The sequence below is a fragment of the Megalops cyprinoides genome, chromosome 9, assembly GCF_013368585.1.
Source record: "Megalops cyprinoides isolate fMegCyp1 chromosome 9, fMegCyp1.pri, whole genome shotgun sequence".
Classification (NCBI taxonomy): domain Eukaryota; kingdom Metazoa; phylum Chordata; class Actinopteri; order Elopiformes; family Megalopidae; genus Megalops; species Megalops cyprinoides.
The window spans coordinates 16,284,938-16,300,753 of record NC_050591.1 but is presented as its reverse complement, the minus strand read 5'-3'; the positions used below and the strand labels follow the sequence as shown (position 1 = coordinate 16,300,753).

Here is a 15,816-nt window from a genome sequence, read left to right as displayed (position 1 = left end):
TAATGGGCAGATCTATCATCCGCATCAAAGTAAATCCGAGGAAAAGTAAATCAATAGACAAAAAGAATGACAGGCTGGGATAAGCAGTGCTCAGTATTGCTGTGTAAGAAAACACTTGAGATTGATTGAAGATTTTTGGTCATAGAAAAATGGCAAGCTGCAAGCCCCCCTTTTTAAAAGGAGAAAAAAAGTAGTTTTGAGTGAATGAGGCCATGCTGTGGCATGTTACAAGCTCCTTTATTAGACAGTTAATATTTTACAGCAGCATCAATGCACAGAGGAACTCATTTTACAACTGTCTCTGACGTCTGTGCCTCCGCGTCCTACACAGAAATGAACCGCCACCACTACGCTCTCTATGTGCACAACTGCCGGCTGGTCTTCCTGCTGAGGAGGGACTTCACCCAGGTGGACACCTTCCGGCCCGCTGAGTTCCACTGGAAGCTGGAGCAGGTCAGTGGCCTCATGTCCCCCTCGTCAAGCTCTTGCCAGCAGACAAGAAATAAACAAAGAAGAAATAGAGTCCACCCGCCAGTCAGATGCTCCCAGAGAGTTTTGTTTGCACATAACAATAACACACATAATGCTTAGATCCACAAGGATCTTCGTCAGTCCAGTGAATATCGACACCTCACCTAGAGTGATTGATGTAATTGTTGTAGGGTTTGTACAGGTGAAATGGGTCAGTGGTCATTGTCCTGACAAAGATCGCCAGGGTTTGAAAAGTTGCCCGTTTTTATGTTCAGATAAAACTGTGTAGGATCATTCGAGCATTGTGCAGACTCTGTATCCTCTTTATTCAGCCCTGTTGAGTCCTGTAACTGCCAATCTAAGGATGTGCGTGTGATTATTCATTGTTTACAGTAAATAAGAATTCCCATCATTGCCCAGGTCTGTGGTACCCCTAACAAAAGTATATTCAACAAACCTTTATCTGATTCAAACCACCACATAACTGCTTATTCTCCTCAGCTATTATGGAATGTCTTTTCCTTTCTCAACAGATCATTCCTGATTCTAAAAGATTAAGAGTAGGCCCAAAGACTGTTGAAATTCTGTATTCATTTATTAAAGTTGTCCTTCCCCTGTAACCCAGTGAAGGTGAATTCGTAGTGGGCGTATCTCCTAGCAAAAGGAGAAGCAGGCGGGAGTCGTGTGGCAGGGGTCAGTGTGACTCAGCCGGAGCTGTGTGGGGGAGCAGGAGGAGAGACGGGTCTTTGTGCAAGGGCACGAGGGTCAGCCCGGCTGTCAAACTGCACCTCCTGTTCCCTCATTGGGTCGGAGATGCACACAGCTGAGGCCTGGGCAGACGGCTGCAGCATATGCTCAGCTCACTGATCTGAAGGGAGAGTGTATTGATTGTGATAGGTGCAGGAAGGAGTTGGAGCTGCTCTCACGGACTGAGCTTTCTCTCATGTGCACTTGCTCCTGAAGGCATTGTTTGGTACTTCAGCCCTGGGTGATGCAATAAACCAAGCTAGAGCTAGCTAGAATAAAATGAAATGTTAGCACTAGTTTGTTTTCGAAAGAATTGTGTATGCATGCTAAACCTAGCAGGCTTTTGCTTAATTTCTAGTTGGTTGCCTAGGAAGCTGCTGTATGACTTCGGTAAGTCTAGCTAATGATCTTGTCTAACAGTAATGAAAAGGATGATGTTAGTTGTGATGTCTTTCAATGGGCATTGTAGGCATGGCCTTGGTAGCTCATAGATAATCAATTACATTTATTGTGCAATTAAGTCATGCAAACAACAGTTTATATGGTACGTTTATTGCAATTCAGTTGTGATTACATACCTCTGCAATTGAAATGCCGTTGAGTTTGTAGCTATGAGTACCTATGCAACTGCACTCACCTTAAAATGACCTTTTTCACAGATTTCAGCACAGATTTGCCATGACAACTCGGGACTCTGGGGGCCTGCATGGTCATCCTCTATCTTTAATTTCTGCTAAAGAGAATAGGATTTCTCAGAAAGATCTGGGTGATTATCGTGATCATGTGCACACAAAGCCAAATAATGATCTACTAAGAGCAACATTAATACATGTCATAGTTTTTAATTGGTGCCAAACAGTGACACGCAAAAGCAACAGCATCTCACACCACACTTAGCAATGCCATTGTAGTGCCTAATAATGGCCTGTAAAGGCTACATTCCACCATAGCTGACTCCACACAGGGATTTGGGTGATATAACATATACATTTTAGTCAGCTTTATCAGATTCTACAGTTCTGATTGCAGACCTGGTTGCAGGCAAAGCAACACTGTACTGGAGAACAAGTGACGAAAATAGGTTAGTTTGGGATGTGCGGCAATGGAAGGAGCAGCTGGCATATGGCTGGGGGTTACCCAGCAGAGACCTTGCAAAGGGGTGTAAGGTCTGATGATGAATTTTATATACAAAGGAGCCATGCTCATAAGTTCTCAGTATGCTAGCATGAGAATTTTATGCATGCTAGCGCAAGATGGTGAAGTTCAGCAAGGAATCGTGGGTATATTTTGAGAGCCGGTGGAGCAGCAGCTTTGTGAATGAAGTGTTCCATTGGCAGGCAGGGAGGCTAGTAGGGAGCTGCAGTAGTGTGATAGCACAAGGGCCTGGTTTAGGAGCTGAGATGAGTACGTAGTGGGAAATGGTCTTACTGAGGGTCATCAGAGTTATTTAGAGGTCTTGGAGATGTGAGGATTTGAGGTGAGAAATAAGAGCTTTAACCAACTCCAGTACACCATTTCATAGGAAGAAAAACAACAGATAAAGAAAATCTCCTACAAATATACTAAATTGAAAAAATATTGTGTTTGGAATTGCTGTCCCAGAAGAATATTACCAATTGTATTTATTAAAGAACCATGCAGCTGATACATGTTGATGTTTCTTTGTCAGAACTAAATATATTGCTCTTTTGAGATCACATTGGTAATGGACCTCTGTAATTTGCGGTCCAAAACCAAAAGAATCTTTGTGAAACAAGCAATTTAGACAGAGAAAGAAAAGTGAAACGATTTCGGCTGCAGAGCTGGCACTACAGATTCATGTTAATTATAATATGTAAACTGTGTGGAAAGATGGCACATTTTGTGTTTTGGAGCTTTGACAAAGAGTAAATGTCAGAATGAAATCATCATTTTAAAAGCCTGCTGGAAGAGTAGAACTTGAGTACACATTAGTTTATCTAAGCTTCACTCAAGCAGGAGGTTTTTATGAGGTGAAGGAGACAGTATGCCCTCCTCTCTGAGAACAAACAACTCATTCGCTCACCTTTTGTATGCCAAGGCATTGCCATTGCTGCAAAGTTAAAGCATTGTTAGAGTGTTGCTTGTTAGCTTGGTGGACAGAAGAAGGGGAGTATATTCCTAAACAGGCTACAGGCTTTTGGAGCTCTGCACTGAAAACGTGTTACAGGGAAGCCTGATTAATCCTCCTTTGACGGAAACCAGCTCTGGAAGTGGTCTCTTTTAGACTACTTTGAAAATGAATATCTCAGTAGGTCAGTGTAGGCTTATTATGTTTTAATTGTTTACTGTTTACTGTCTTTGGAGTGGAAAATGTTGAACTTGACCATTGTTGACAACCACTGTGTTCTTAGTGGACATTGACCATTAAATCTTCATGGACATGAGCGTCCTGGAGTTCAAGAAAGGCGATCCATGAACAAAACTTACTACTACTTTTATTTTTACATTTGTAGGCAGCATGAGTTGACCTGTGTATGTGTATGTATCTGTTTCTTAACAGATGAAAGTTAATAAAAAATAATTGAATAATAAACTTTATATTTTTTGGAGGTGTCATAATTCCTTAGACACCCACTCTGCATAAATATGTTTGGTGTTTTCTCATTAGCCAATGTTCAGTTATTTTCGAGGTTGTGTTGACCATCTTCCAGATGCAGAACCGCAGTACTCTTTCTATGTTATTGCATTGTATATGGTATTGTAACTAACATATACACACTCTCTTGCTCTCTCTCTTTCTCTCTCACACACTCACAAACATCCATAGGATTTTGATTTAGCCAAATAAGTAGCAGTGGGATTTAAATGGGCCTGCTATAGACCCGTTTCTATGAAAAATGCTGCCAGTTACCACGTCCACAGCTCAGACAGACAGAGTGTGGAAAACTGATCAGTAGCTTCACAAATAAATATGGACATAATTGTGGGCCTGTGTGTACTTTCAGTCATATAACTGTGATTAATTCCTTGTGTTTTCTTATTTAGTGTTATATCGCACAAGTTTTCCCTGTTGTGTAATTAGCTGTTGTGTTGGAGCGCATCAGCTTCTAATGGAATTCTTTTCTCTCTCCTCTCGTCAGTCTTTTGCTCTAAATCCTCTAGCAGTACATACTCTCAAAGGCCCAGCACGTTAACTGTTTGCACATGTTTGTTGTGTGCCTTGTATTTTTCGTGTGTTCAGAGTTCAGAGAAAGTTATTTCAAAACTAACTGGAGATGAAAGTTGCTTTTATTCATTACGTGGGGCCCATAATTGCCTTTGTCAAAAAGTCATAAGCTGGGTAAGACCACTACTGCCAATGGTACTTGAAGCTACTTGAAGGAAAATTGTGCTAACCTTTCTGTCATTTTTAAAATTTCCACTCATCTCATATCTTCAGACAAAATCAGGTTTTAGTGATGTCAGCTTACCCAGCCCTACAAAAACATTTACTTTTTGCTCCCTTTCTTTGACTTATCTGTGATTTTTAATTACTCGCTGGCAAAATCCAATCACGGACGGCAGGTTTTGTGGGAACACATGAGCTGTAATCCGAAGGCAAGAGATGGCGTTCCTGTGGGATATCATCTCACGCAGCCTTAAATTAACAAGCTGTCAAAGAGTCTGCTCCCCGCAAGAGGCTTGTCAGGCAGTCGGCGGCCCGACCTCCTTTCACTGTGCGTTAGAGCACACATCCGTCTCTGGAGATCCTCTCTGGAATGGAACAGACAGGTGTGCACTACCTGCCCCTGCCTCTCCCACAAGCACTTTTCTCACACCCCCTGTTTCCTTAAACAGCTCCTGGGAGGCAGGAAATTGGGTACCAAAGGTATCTGTTCTTTCTCTCACATACACACACACAAAATCAGTCATTTTCTTTGAATTTTTGTTTGGATCAGCTGCATTAATAAGTTAACTGCATATGGAATGTTTCTTTTGTAAAAATTTGCTATCTACCTTTGGCACTGGATACTTACTGTCATAATGCCTTGAAAGGTCTGCTTTCAAAATATGAGGACATTTCCCCTAAAAAGGAGCTCCTGTGGCTTTTCTAAGAGGAAATAAAGCCCAAGGAAAGTCTTTAGTTGGACTGAGTAAGTAGTAATGAATTGGCCTTGTCGGGGCCGTTGCTTAGCACATCCAGCTAAACTCTCCTGCAGGGGGCTCATTTGACTTATACCTACATAATTCATGTTGACTTTGTCCAGAAAGCTATAAATATGTTAAGTGACAGACGTGCAAGTTAAATGGTAATTGTCAAATAAGCTGGTGCCTACACTCACGGACAGAAGCTTTCTAAATTACAGAGTCCTGTACACACTATGTTCTATCACTCATCTTTTTGTAGAGGCATTGTAACCCTGGTAACTGACTTGTTTGCCACATCTGTACATGTGCTTTTTACAGGTGAGCTGCTATGTTTAGACAGGGCTGTCTGGCCCTCGAGGGAGGAAGATGTCTCGGGAGAATTAACAGTGAATCCAGGATCTTAAACAAGTGGCAACACAAACAATACACTTCTTGTTCTCTCCTGCTGGATCCTCAGTTTTCATCATTGACATTTCAGAAGCTTTCATGAAAGTGTTTGTTGAGTTCCAGGCCCCATTTCGCTGTGTGTTAAATGACATATCTTTCTGTGGGTGGAGGTGCCTGATACTCCCTTGTTAGTGAGCAGGTGTTTCCTGGACTTGGTTTTTGATACCATTGTCAGGTGTCTCTGGATTTTATACCAGTGCGTTCAATGACTCTTTACTTTGGTGTGTGGGAGAAAGTTCCTCAGTCTTGTTGCAGCTCAGTGTTCATGGTCTTTTTCATTGTCTGTGAAATTGCCCGGTTTGGTACTGTGGTGTCTTCCATCTCATTGGCCGAAGTGTGGGTCAGTGTCGCAGCAGAGAAGAGTGCTTTGCAGAGACTGTTGAAGTATGAAAGGAATTACACTTTACTGTAAATACTGACACACTAAGCCACTAATGACAGCCAGCCAGTTCCCCAGAGAAAAGTGAAGCACAAACACACACACAATCACTCAGCTACACACTCTGTTCATGTAGCCATAACAGACATCCAAGCAGCTTTGTGATCATTTCAGTCATTTATTGAAACAGTATGGAAAAATCACATATTTAAATATTAAATGTATGTGTGCATATATTTTTGTATTAAAACAACAGTGTAATATCACATTCATCCTATCTCTTTATGTACTGAAATGGCATAAATCAGTAATGAAAAGAAACATTCACCTTTTTTAACGTTAAACAAAGAGTGTACATTTATAGAATACATTTGTGTGAACTTATTGTGAATATCTGGTTACTGGGTTGTAATCTAAAAGAACTGAGACAGCTGGAGCCAAGGCAGAGTCTGTTAATCTAACAGCTATAGGTATTTGCTCACTTAATAACACAGCTTCTTAGTTTTATCTGGAAAATGGCATTTTAGTTTACACATCTGTGATCACAGATCACCCACATTCTGCTGAAAACATATCCTAACTCCTAGGCTCCGTACTTCTTGCAACCAAATGTCTTTGTCTAAAACTTCTGTGAAATGAATCAGTCAATTGTGTAATCAGTTGGATAAGTGGGCCTCCGGCGGTTTAAACTGAGCAAATGTCGACAACAATACTCTGTGCCTGCTTTGCTTTGTCGTTTTCTTTATTGAGATGCAGAAATACACGATCACTCAATAAAACACTAAGCCCCAAAAGGACTTGCCTCATGCCCTGTGGAACCATATGTATTAGCATGCAGCACTGCACACCCGGGTGTTGATACTGTCAGAATTTTAATCAAGGTGTGTAAACTTGTGGCTGCGTAAGAGCATAAGAGGAGATAAGATTTACACGCTGTCTTCATTTAAAAGAGATGAACATACAGATGCTGCTGGCGTGCCTATGAAAACATTAGATGTGCTGGTATGTACTAAGATGCAAAATGTATTTTGTAACGTTTTAAATATTCAGATCATACCAGTTTTTGTCACTTGTAAGTGTGACTGGATGCTGTTCTATCCCAGTCAGAGGCTGACATGGTAACAGGAAAGCAACCAGTTGATTGACAGCTCTGCTTTACTAAACAGATGACACCATGGGAACTTAGAACCTTGGAGAGAGACCTGTCACACCATCTGCTCCTTTGCAAAAGATGAATGCATAAAAAATTTAAAAAAACGGCGAAACATACCAGTTAAGCGAGGCAACATGGCAGTTGACAGGATCCAGGGTAAACACGATTAAAAACTCCCATCTCCTGGGGAACTGTGAACCCCTGAGGGTGCAAACTACAACACGTGTAGCATGAGAGAGTGCATAGGGCTGTACACAAGGAGATACTGTCCCACTGAATCAATCATATTCTCCTGTGCTGCTTTGCATTCATCGCGTGATGTTTTCAGGTCCCCCCCCAGTCATCTGAAGCCGTTTCAGGGGAGACAAACGTGTTCCAGACACTGGCTTTTATCTTTCAAATCTGTTATCCCGTGTTTGTACTCTCTGTGATCTCTTTTCTTAATCTGTTTCACTAAACGAGCCCATTTATTAAAAATGTATATTTTGTGGATATTTTGTGGGTATTTCGTCGTCGTCAGTAAGTCTTGAGTCATGCCACAGTGAATAACAGCCGGTCTGCGGGCACATGAACATTTCAGGCACATACAAATTGGCCTCAACTGTTTTTTTTTTCTTTTTTGTCAGTTGTCATCCCTTTTCTGATCTGCTTCCCCCTGACCTGGATGTAAAATTCTGTGTTTCATGTGAGCCAATAAGGAGGCTCATTAGGGTTTGACGGCACAGCATGGGACACGTGCAGGTGGAACAGTGCCGGGTAGATATCTGTACTTAACTTTCGTGTTGGTGGTATATCTGACCCACATTATCCCATGCAGCGTGGCTTCAAATTGCCCTCAGCTATCTCTGGTCGTCTTTACTGTGAGAACCGTCTTCAGCCACCTTCTCCCAAGTCAGCACTCAGCGTGGGGTGTTGAAATTCCCCCATCTCCTTCCTTTGGGAGCGGAGATAGAGAGGGATTGATAGATGGCTTCCTCTGATCCATCCTAAATGCAGAGCTGGCCAACAGGAGCTAAGTGCCATTTGTGTGATTGCATCTGTCCGTCCCATTTCCACACAAACACACGTGCACACACAGACACAAAAACATGAAAAAGCACACACACATACACATACACATTCAAACACACAGCAACACACAAATGTCTGGTTTACGTCTGCTTTTTCTGGTTGTTTAAAGAGTGGTGGTACTGAGAACATTTTGGAGAGCATTGCTTTTCTTCACTGAAATGCTTTCGCTTCATACTCAGGTGGCTCCGCTCACTTCTGAAGGGTGGAGCGGCTGTGAGCACAGAAACACAGCACCTCCATCATCTGCGGCTTGTCTCCTGTCCTCATTTGTAGTAAAGCGTGTTTATACACAGGCCGTGATTCATCTCACATTGAGCAGAATCATTTTTAAAGTCTGTGTGGGCTGGATCAGCCTCTGCGATTTGACAAAGCGTCAAAACAAGCACAACAAACACGAGTGCTGCAACCTTACGAAAAACCTTGTCAGTTTTCTCTTTAAGACAGTCGCTCAGCACAGACTGTTCTTGGCTTGCAGTGGGGCCTCGGAAAGTTCTCCAGAGGAAGAAGTGCATCTCTTCCCTTTAGGTCCCCTACATCTGGCGCATGTTGTCCAAACCTCTCGGCAGAGATATCCGCTTGAAATGGCAGGGGAGATAATAGGCACTCTCGCGCTGAAGGAGGGCTTTAATCCTCCAGGCTGGAGCTGCAATTTAGATGCTTTTTAACTTTGTCATGTTCAAGAAGCTTTATATTTCTGTATCCTTTTTTCCTCCTTTCCTGTCGCTGTAATGTACACAGCGTGACAATTTGTGTTTTGAAATAGATTTTCAAATGGATTACATTCAGAGACACGCTATCCCTTGTGAGTTCTATCCATAATAATATCATTGCTCGGTCAGAAGACACAATCTGGGCCGATTCAGAGGCAGGTAGGAAAAATAGATTGCTGATTTGTTGTTTTTGTCTTGCTACTTCCTGCCAATTACAAATTGTAGTAAATCAGCCAAGAGAACAAAATGAGCATGCAACAGTGTTTTCTATTCTATGACAGGCTATATTGTGTCATAACAGATTTCTGGAAATATCCAAATAACACACACACCATAATGAGCCTAGCAGCTGGGAGTCACCTCCTGCAGAGTTCCACCTCAGCCTTCAGCAGCAAATGTGGTGTGAACATCAGTGGTATATGATGACAGGGTGACCAAGCTGAGGCCAACAGGTTTAAAATTTGGTCAGTTGGCTTGAGTGAGCTCCATCGCTTTGTGCAGAAAGGAGCAGGTGAACATTGTCGGTCAGTACATCCCTGATCCACACCATGACACAGGGTAGAGTAGAAAAGGAGGAGAAGAGGGCTCTGTGTTAGGTCTGTGGTGATGGATGGTTATAGTGCATTCTTATTCTGAATGACACTAGCTACCTGTGTACTTGGTGCTGACCCCTACTGGCTGTTGAGGGGAGAACAGGTGGTGTGCCCACATAAGGTAGCGCAGCTGGATGTTGACACACTTCAGAATTGATTATAATAGCATCCTCATCAATGAGACAGTTAACCCACTTACATACATGCTAACCACTGTGCCTTCAGCTCTGTACATGGTTCCTTATTCACCCAACTAGGTGCCTGTCGCATTGCAAGGGTGGCAGAGCATATTGAAAGGAGATTTTCCAGCTTTGATGATTAAAAACTGCCGCTGGGTCGTTTCTGAGTTCAGCTAATAAGCACTATCCAAAGAGCAGCAAATCTGATCCATCCTCTGCCATGTGCATGTGGGGCATAGTGTTCAGCTATGCATGCCATATTGAAAGGCAGTAGCTTTATCCTTGAATGGCCAAGACCTTAGCTTTCCAGTTCAGGATTTATTTTCAATCACACAGACAGATTCAGACTTGGGTAGACAAGCGTACCTCGGTGGGGTCAAGTGTGAGCTGGGTGGGATGACAGGGCAACTACAAAGCATACCGCCAACACAGTTCTGAGGGCCATCATTAGCAGCCACCACCACTGGGGGTTTGATTGGCAGTCAGACTGTCCTCCGGCCACCTCATACAAGGTTGCCGATGGCTTCCTGTTCTCGGCAGGTCATTGATCTGTCAGGCGCAACGGGATGACACTCTTACCAGACAGTGAACGGAGACCCTGTCACGGTGAAGGCAGCAGGGTGTCCTTGCCGAAATCTTACCCCCACGGTATTCTTTCAAAGAGAGCTCCATCACTGCTCTGAAAGGACACTCGGAGACTTCCACCGCAACTCCATTTACCAGTATTGATTTAGCAATCTTCCCACGCTTAGCTCTCAGACAGAAAAAAACGATATATCAGATTTGTTTGATTTCACCGGAAGAACATGAAACTCTTCAAGCTTTTTCTTTTTTTATTTGCAGTTGTTTCCCTCTTATTATTTTGAAAGGATGCTCAGTATATGGGGGTTATTTTCCTGATTGCTTTTCCAGAATGATCTCTGCCTGAGAAAGACATGGAAATCACTGATTGAAAAAGCTATTCAACTCACCATGATGGTGATGGCTCAATGTTCAATAGAAATCATTAATTATTACAGCACAAACCACTTTGCAGAGATGGTTTTCTTTCATTGTGGGTCTGAATTAGTTAGAGCTGTAATCACATAAAAAAATAAAAGGAGGCAGATATGGATTTACATACATTCAGATGGAGAGTCTGTATGCATATTAGGAATACAACTCATCCGTATCCCTGAGATTCAGCGTATTGACTGGGCTGTACTGTGAATTCAGTGATTCAGCTTTATCTTTAATCGCAGAACCTGAGCTTGGATGATACAGCTAGACATTCATGTAGCTGATTCCCCATAGCACTGTAGGGGATATCCTATCCTCAGAAAGTGCACTGTTTATGTTTTGGATATGGCTTGCCTCACAGAGGGCACCATTTATGTAGGGGAATACTGCTATCCCTTGAGAGGCACTGGCCATCTGGTGATGATTCAGCAAGGAATTCTGCAATTAATATCAAATTAAATGATGTGACATCTTTCAGATCTGTTAGTCTGGTTTGTCAATACAAAATACTAACAAGACAATGACAGAATTAATTAAACAAATTCATTAATTACAGTTCAGCATTGAACAGTCAATATAACAGTCAACTAAAGGATAAACAAAACGATGAAATAAAGTGGGATTAGCTAATATAGGTTTCTGTTGTAGACAGTGCAGTGTCAGGGAGCATCATAGGCTCCATATAGGCACACCATTCCACCATTGGTCAAAAACACTTCCAACTGCCACTTGATCTGATTGGCCAATGGAAGCCCAGGTAGCTATTGTGTGGCAAAGGACATAAGAATCTCCAGCAACCTCTGGATGACCACTGCTAGTGTTATTGGCATTTCTGCATGCTGAATGCATTTTTTGTGGAGATAAGTGATCTGTAATATTAAAGAAATCAATGCTTTGCTCCCAAGGGGCTGAGTGAATTGAGGTGCAAATTCTGAGTGCAGACTAAGGCCTACAGCGCCTTAGGAAGGGATACGTCAGCCAGGGTCCTCTTATTTGATGACTCAATAGCATTTTCTAGGGGCTCATAAGGCACCCGTGAGCCCTTCAGTTGATGTCAATTCGGACGCAGTTATTCTCCATTTGGCATTTGCCCTCTTGCAGCGTGGGAGTTGTGCGAGAATAGCCATTGGATGATCCGAGGATTGTGTGCATCATGCATCTGCTCTCTTGTGGGAGCACAGAAAATGTTAGGCAAGGCTAATGTATACAGTTGCTGTTACCAAAATCAGGGTGAAAAAGCAAAAGACTGCAGCTGTTATTACAAAGGCACTTCATTTGTGCTCCTATTCTTGTTATAATAAAGCCTTTTTTGTGAGGTCCCTAGATGACTCTCATTTCCTTTGAATACTCCAGATATGAATACTGACTTGTTAATGCTTTTCTGCATTAACACAGCACATTGTGTTTGCCAGGTAGTCATGAGAGATCAACTATGAATAGTCTGGGAATGAATGTTTTCAGCCAGCACCTGTACCTCTATGGCTGTTTCAAAAGGTTGAAATCCAATCATTCTACTCATCCGTCAAATTAAGGCAGATATTCGTAGCATGGATCAGTGAAGTTTCTCCAGAAAGTGTTTTGAGAGCTTCTACAAAAAAGTAGCGAAGTTCAAAGCAATTTCAAAGACATTTTATTTCGCGTAATAATTCCACATCAAGATTTATTGTCTCAGCATAATAATTCTTGGAGCAGTGGGAGAGTGGACATCTCTCGCTTAATTCCATTGTGTGGTAAATTTGCTGTGATTGCTGGCTGCTTCAGAGAATTGCTTTCCCCCCACCTCGATAATGAATAGGGTTTGTGGGACGCCCCTGTGACAGATGTAGCGTGACTGCTATTCCTCACCTTGAGTGTTCTTAATCCACGCCCCCTCTCTGAAAGCTCAGTCATCCTTGCTACCCATCCCTCTGCAGAGTGCCAATCTCAGACTCGGACACCTATCATTTCTGACCGTGCAAAGCTGTATTTAAGACCACTCCAAGACTGAGAGTTGGACATAAACCTGAAGAATGGAACAGGAAGAGAACTTGCTAGATTTTGGGAGTCCTTTTTTATCTATTCTTTTTTTTGTGGTTGTTTGTTTTTTTGTTAATTGCAGGAGGGTAATGATCAGTTCCAGGCGTTCACTCCTGGGCTGCTTGTGTTCTCCTGGCGGAGCTGCAAATTAACAGGCAAAGACAGCCTCTGTTTTGCCAATTCCTTTGTCCAGCTGAGCCACAAAGGGAGGCACACAGCCTTGGTCCAAGTCTATCCAGATTGCTTATTATGATGAACTGCCATAACCACCAACCTATCTGTAGTCTCTCTAGTGCTGTCAATCAGGGTAACCGCAGGCAAGAGGCACTGAGGGAAGGTTCGTCCATGGGAATTCATTTCCTATAATGCCTGTATGGTTTCTTCTTTGTTTTGTATGAAGTGGAGCACTCTGCCCTGAAAAATGTAACTCAACGAAATTACCTACAAATAACCAGGCTTGTTTTCCATCTGTAAAACCTGGTATTTGAGAGGCCTTCGGTGCTATATAAGGCTGTAAATCACACACAGACTCCTCTGCCTCTGCTAGAACTACACACCGCCACCCCTCACACACACACACACACACACATTCAGCCCCATAACAGACTTAGCGAATTTATGTGAAACACTTCAGAGAAAAAACATAATTCATTTACAGAGGCACTAGACTTCTAAATCTTTTCAACTGCAAGCTGCCAGTGACACATAATGGATTTGCATTAATAATGTAGGGAGGTGGCAATGGCTTGGTGTAAAACACAGGCTCTCTCCCTTCCTAGGGCGGGGCTGAATAATGACCCGGAGTGGAGCGTTATCTCTGGCCCATTCTGTCAGCTCAACCTCGTCCCACCCCGCTTGCACTGTTCAGTGCTTTTACATGTTTTTCTCTGCATGTTAGCCTCACCACCACCACCCCCAAAACTCTAAACACTAAAACACTTACAAATGCCTTCACAAATGTACTGCACACAGTTGCAGTTGTGTTTTTTTTTTCTCTTTTTTGCCTCCTGCCCAGAACAAACTCAAAATCGACCTGTGAGGTTAACACATAACCATCCCAACAGCGTTTAATTTGAAGCGTTTACTGCATCCCGCAAACATAAGAAGAATGATTTTGATGTTCCGGTCAGTATTCCGTAAAGTTTATCTAGATATTACTTTATTCAGAGCAGGTGTGTGCTCAGAGTCAGGAAGGAGAGTGTTCTCAGGCTCTATTAGCTAAGAGCGCTTCATTGTTTCACTGCGTCAGTGAAGAGGTAAAGAAACCCTCACAGCCCCAGAGAAATCAAGAGATCAGCCCCAGACTTCCAATTATTGACACACTAATGCCTCCGCCTCAAGGTGTGAATTCCTGCTGTTTCTCTGCTGATTACCTCTGAAATGTATGTCCGTGTGTGTGTGTGTGCGTGTGTCTGTGTGTGTGTGTGCGCGCGTGTGTGTGTGTGTCTGTCTCTCTCTGTGTGTTGAACAGTAACTGATTGGAACCTGCCCAGCTGAAAACACTCAGCGACACAGTGAGGCAGTCAGTAGCGCTGTTTGGCTACAGTTCTCTCTCAGGAGCCAAAATGGCAGGTGGCCACAAGATCACCCAGCCTTTAATTTACATTCTGAAAGTGAGCACTGTAACTGCTGTGCTGGCTTATTTTTTATAGAATTACTAAATGTCTCCCTTCATTGAACCCAATGTTTGAGGACTTTCTTTGTTGAAAAAAGATGATCTCAGGTAATTTATATTCCAGGAGAATTTACTCTCGAAGAGGGTCTAAATTAGAAGCCAGTGAAGAGGTCATTTTTCTGTTGACTTTTGTCCCCCGGGGGAGTAGCATGTAATTGCTGCTCTAATTAGTCACTTTGCCAGGCAGTAATTTATAGTCACCTTCAAGTACATTCCACACAGAGTGTCCATATCGCTGACCTCTGTTGCCATACTCAGGTGCAAGAGAGGAAAGCACGTTCACAAAAGGCACACCTGATGTACACATCATCTATCAAAAGCCACTGACACAAAGCTAAATGGACATTAAATCTGCCTGGCAATTAATATAATAATACACAGCACTGTAAGAGTCCAACAGTACCAGCAGATGTGAAGCAATATGAAGAAATAACCTCTCAGGCAGTATATGGCCAGGATGACGTAAACACAGGCTGTCTCCAGAGGAAGCAAGTGACAGCATCACTCCAGAGCAGCCTCAGCCCGGGGGCCGGTAGGGAAGGCTGACTGCTGCTCTCCGGAAGTCTTGTTTAGTACAAACCGAGTTTTACCAGCCAAACCTGCAGGAAGCACAGAGAGTGGAAGAGAGATGCGCATATATCCATGCTCTACGACAGTATCAGGTTAGCTCCCTGCACACAACAAAACATTGTGGGAAAATTAAGTGAGCATCCCTTCGCACAGCAGAGCAGGATGTTACATCATGCAGTAACAATGAGGCGCTTCCCCACTGAGACTCAGTCCCGCCCACTGCTCACGTGGTTAGACCAATAGGAAGGAGACACAGGTCTGCATTTGGCCTCTGGGTTTGTAAAAGGGAGTAGTTTGTATACACAGGGCCTTTTTACTTTCCCTTCTTTTTCTAATACATGCATTCTTTTTTTTACTCTGTTTGTTTTCCTCATCTGAAGAGATGGAGTAATTTATTCCCACCCAGAACAGAGGTGGCTTTTTTCATCAGTGTCTCTCTCCCTCTGTGGCTCTCTCTGTCTTTCTTACTCACCTTGACGTCACCTTGTTCTCAGGGCTCATCAATCTCTGCTTTCAGAAAGTATCAGATCACCCACGCTGCACTCACTGTGCTCCCCTCATCTGACAAACTCTAATATTAATAACCACATGTTAGTGTTGACTTATTTATTTGTTTCTCCGCTGCACCGATTTGATTTTAAAGCTCAACTGGAACTTCGTTTGGCTTTGAAGAGAGATTTGGACAGGGATGTTGGAATCTGTCCCTTTAAGACTTTC

General features: G+C 42.8%; 1 protein-coding gene across 1 annotated transcript in view; it reads left to right on the top strand.

The window, feature by feature from the left end:
* The window catches only part of LOC118783553 (calsyntenin-2-like), a 201,853-nt gene that overhangs the window by 161,974 nt on the left and 24,063 nt on the right, over nt 1–15,816 (top strand). The window contains exon 8 of the mRNA XM_036537479.1: nt 332–453. Within this exon, the coding sequence (XP_036393372.1) occupies nt 332–453 (122 nt within the window). The remainder of the gene's footprint in view (nt 1–331; nt 454–15,816) is intronic.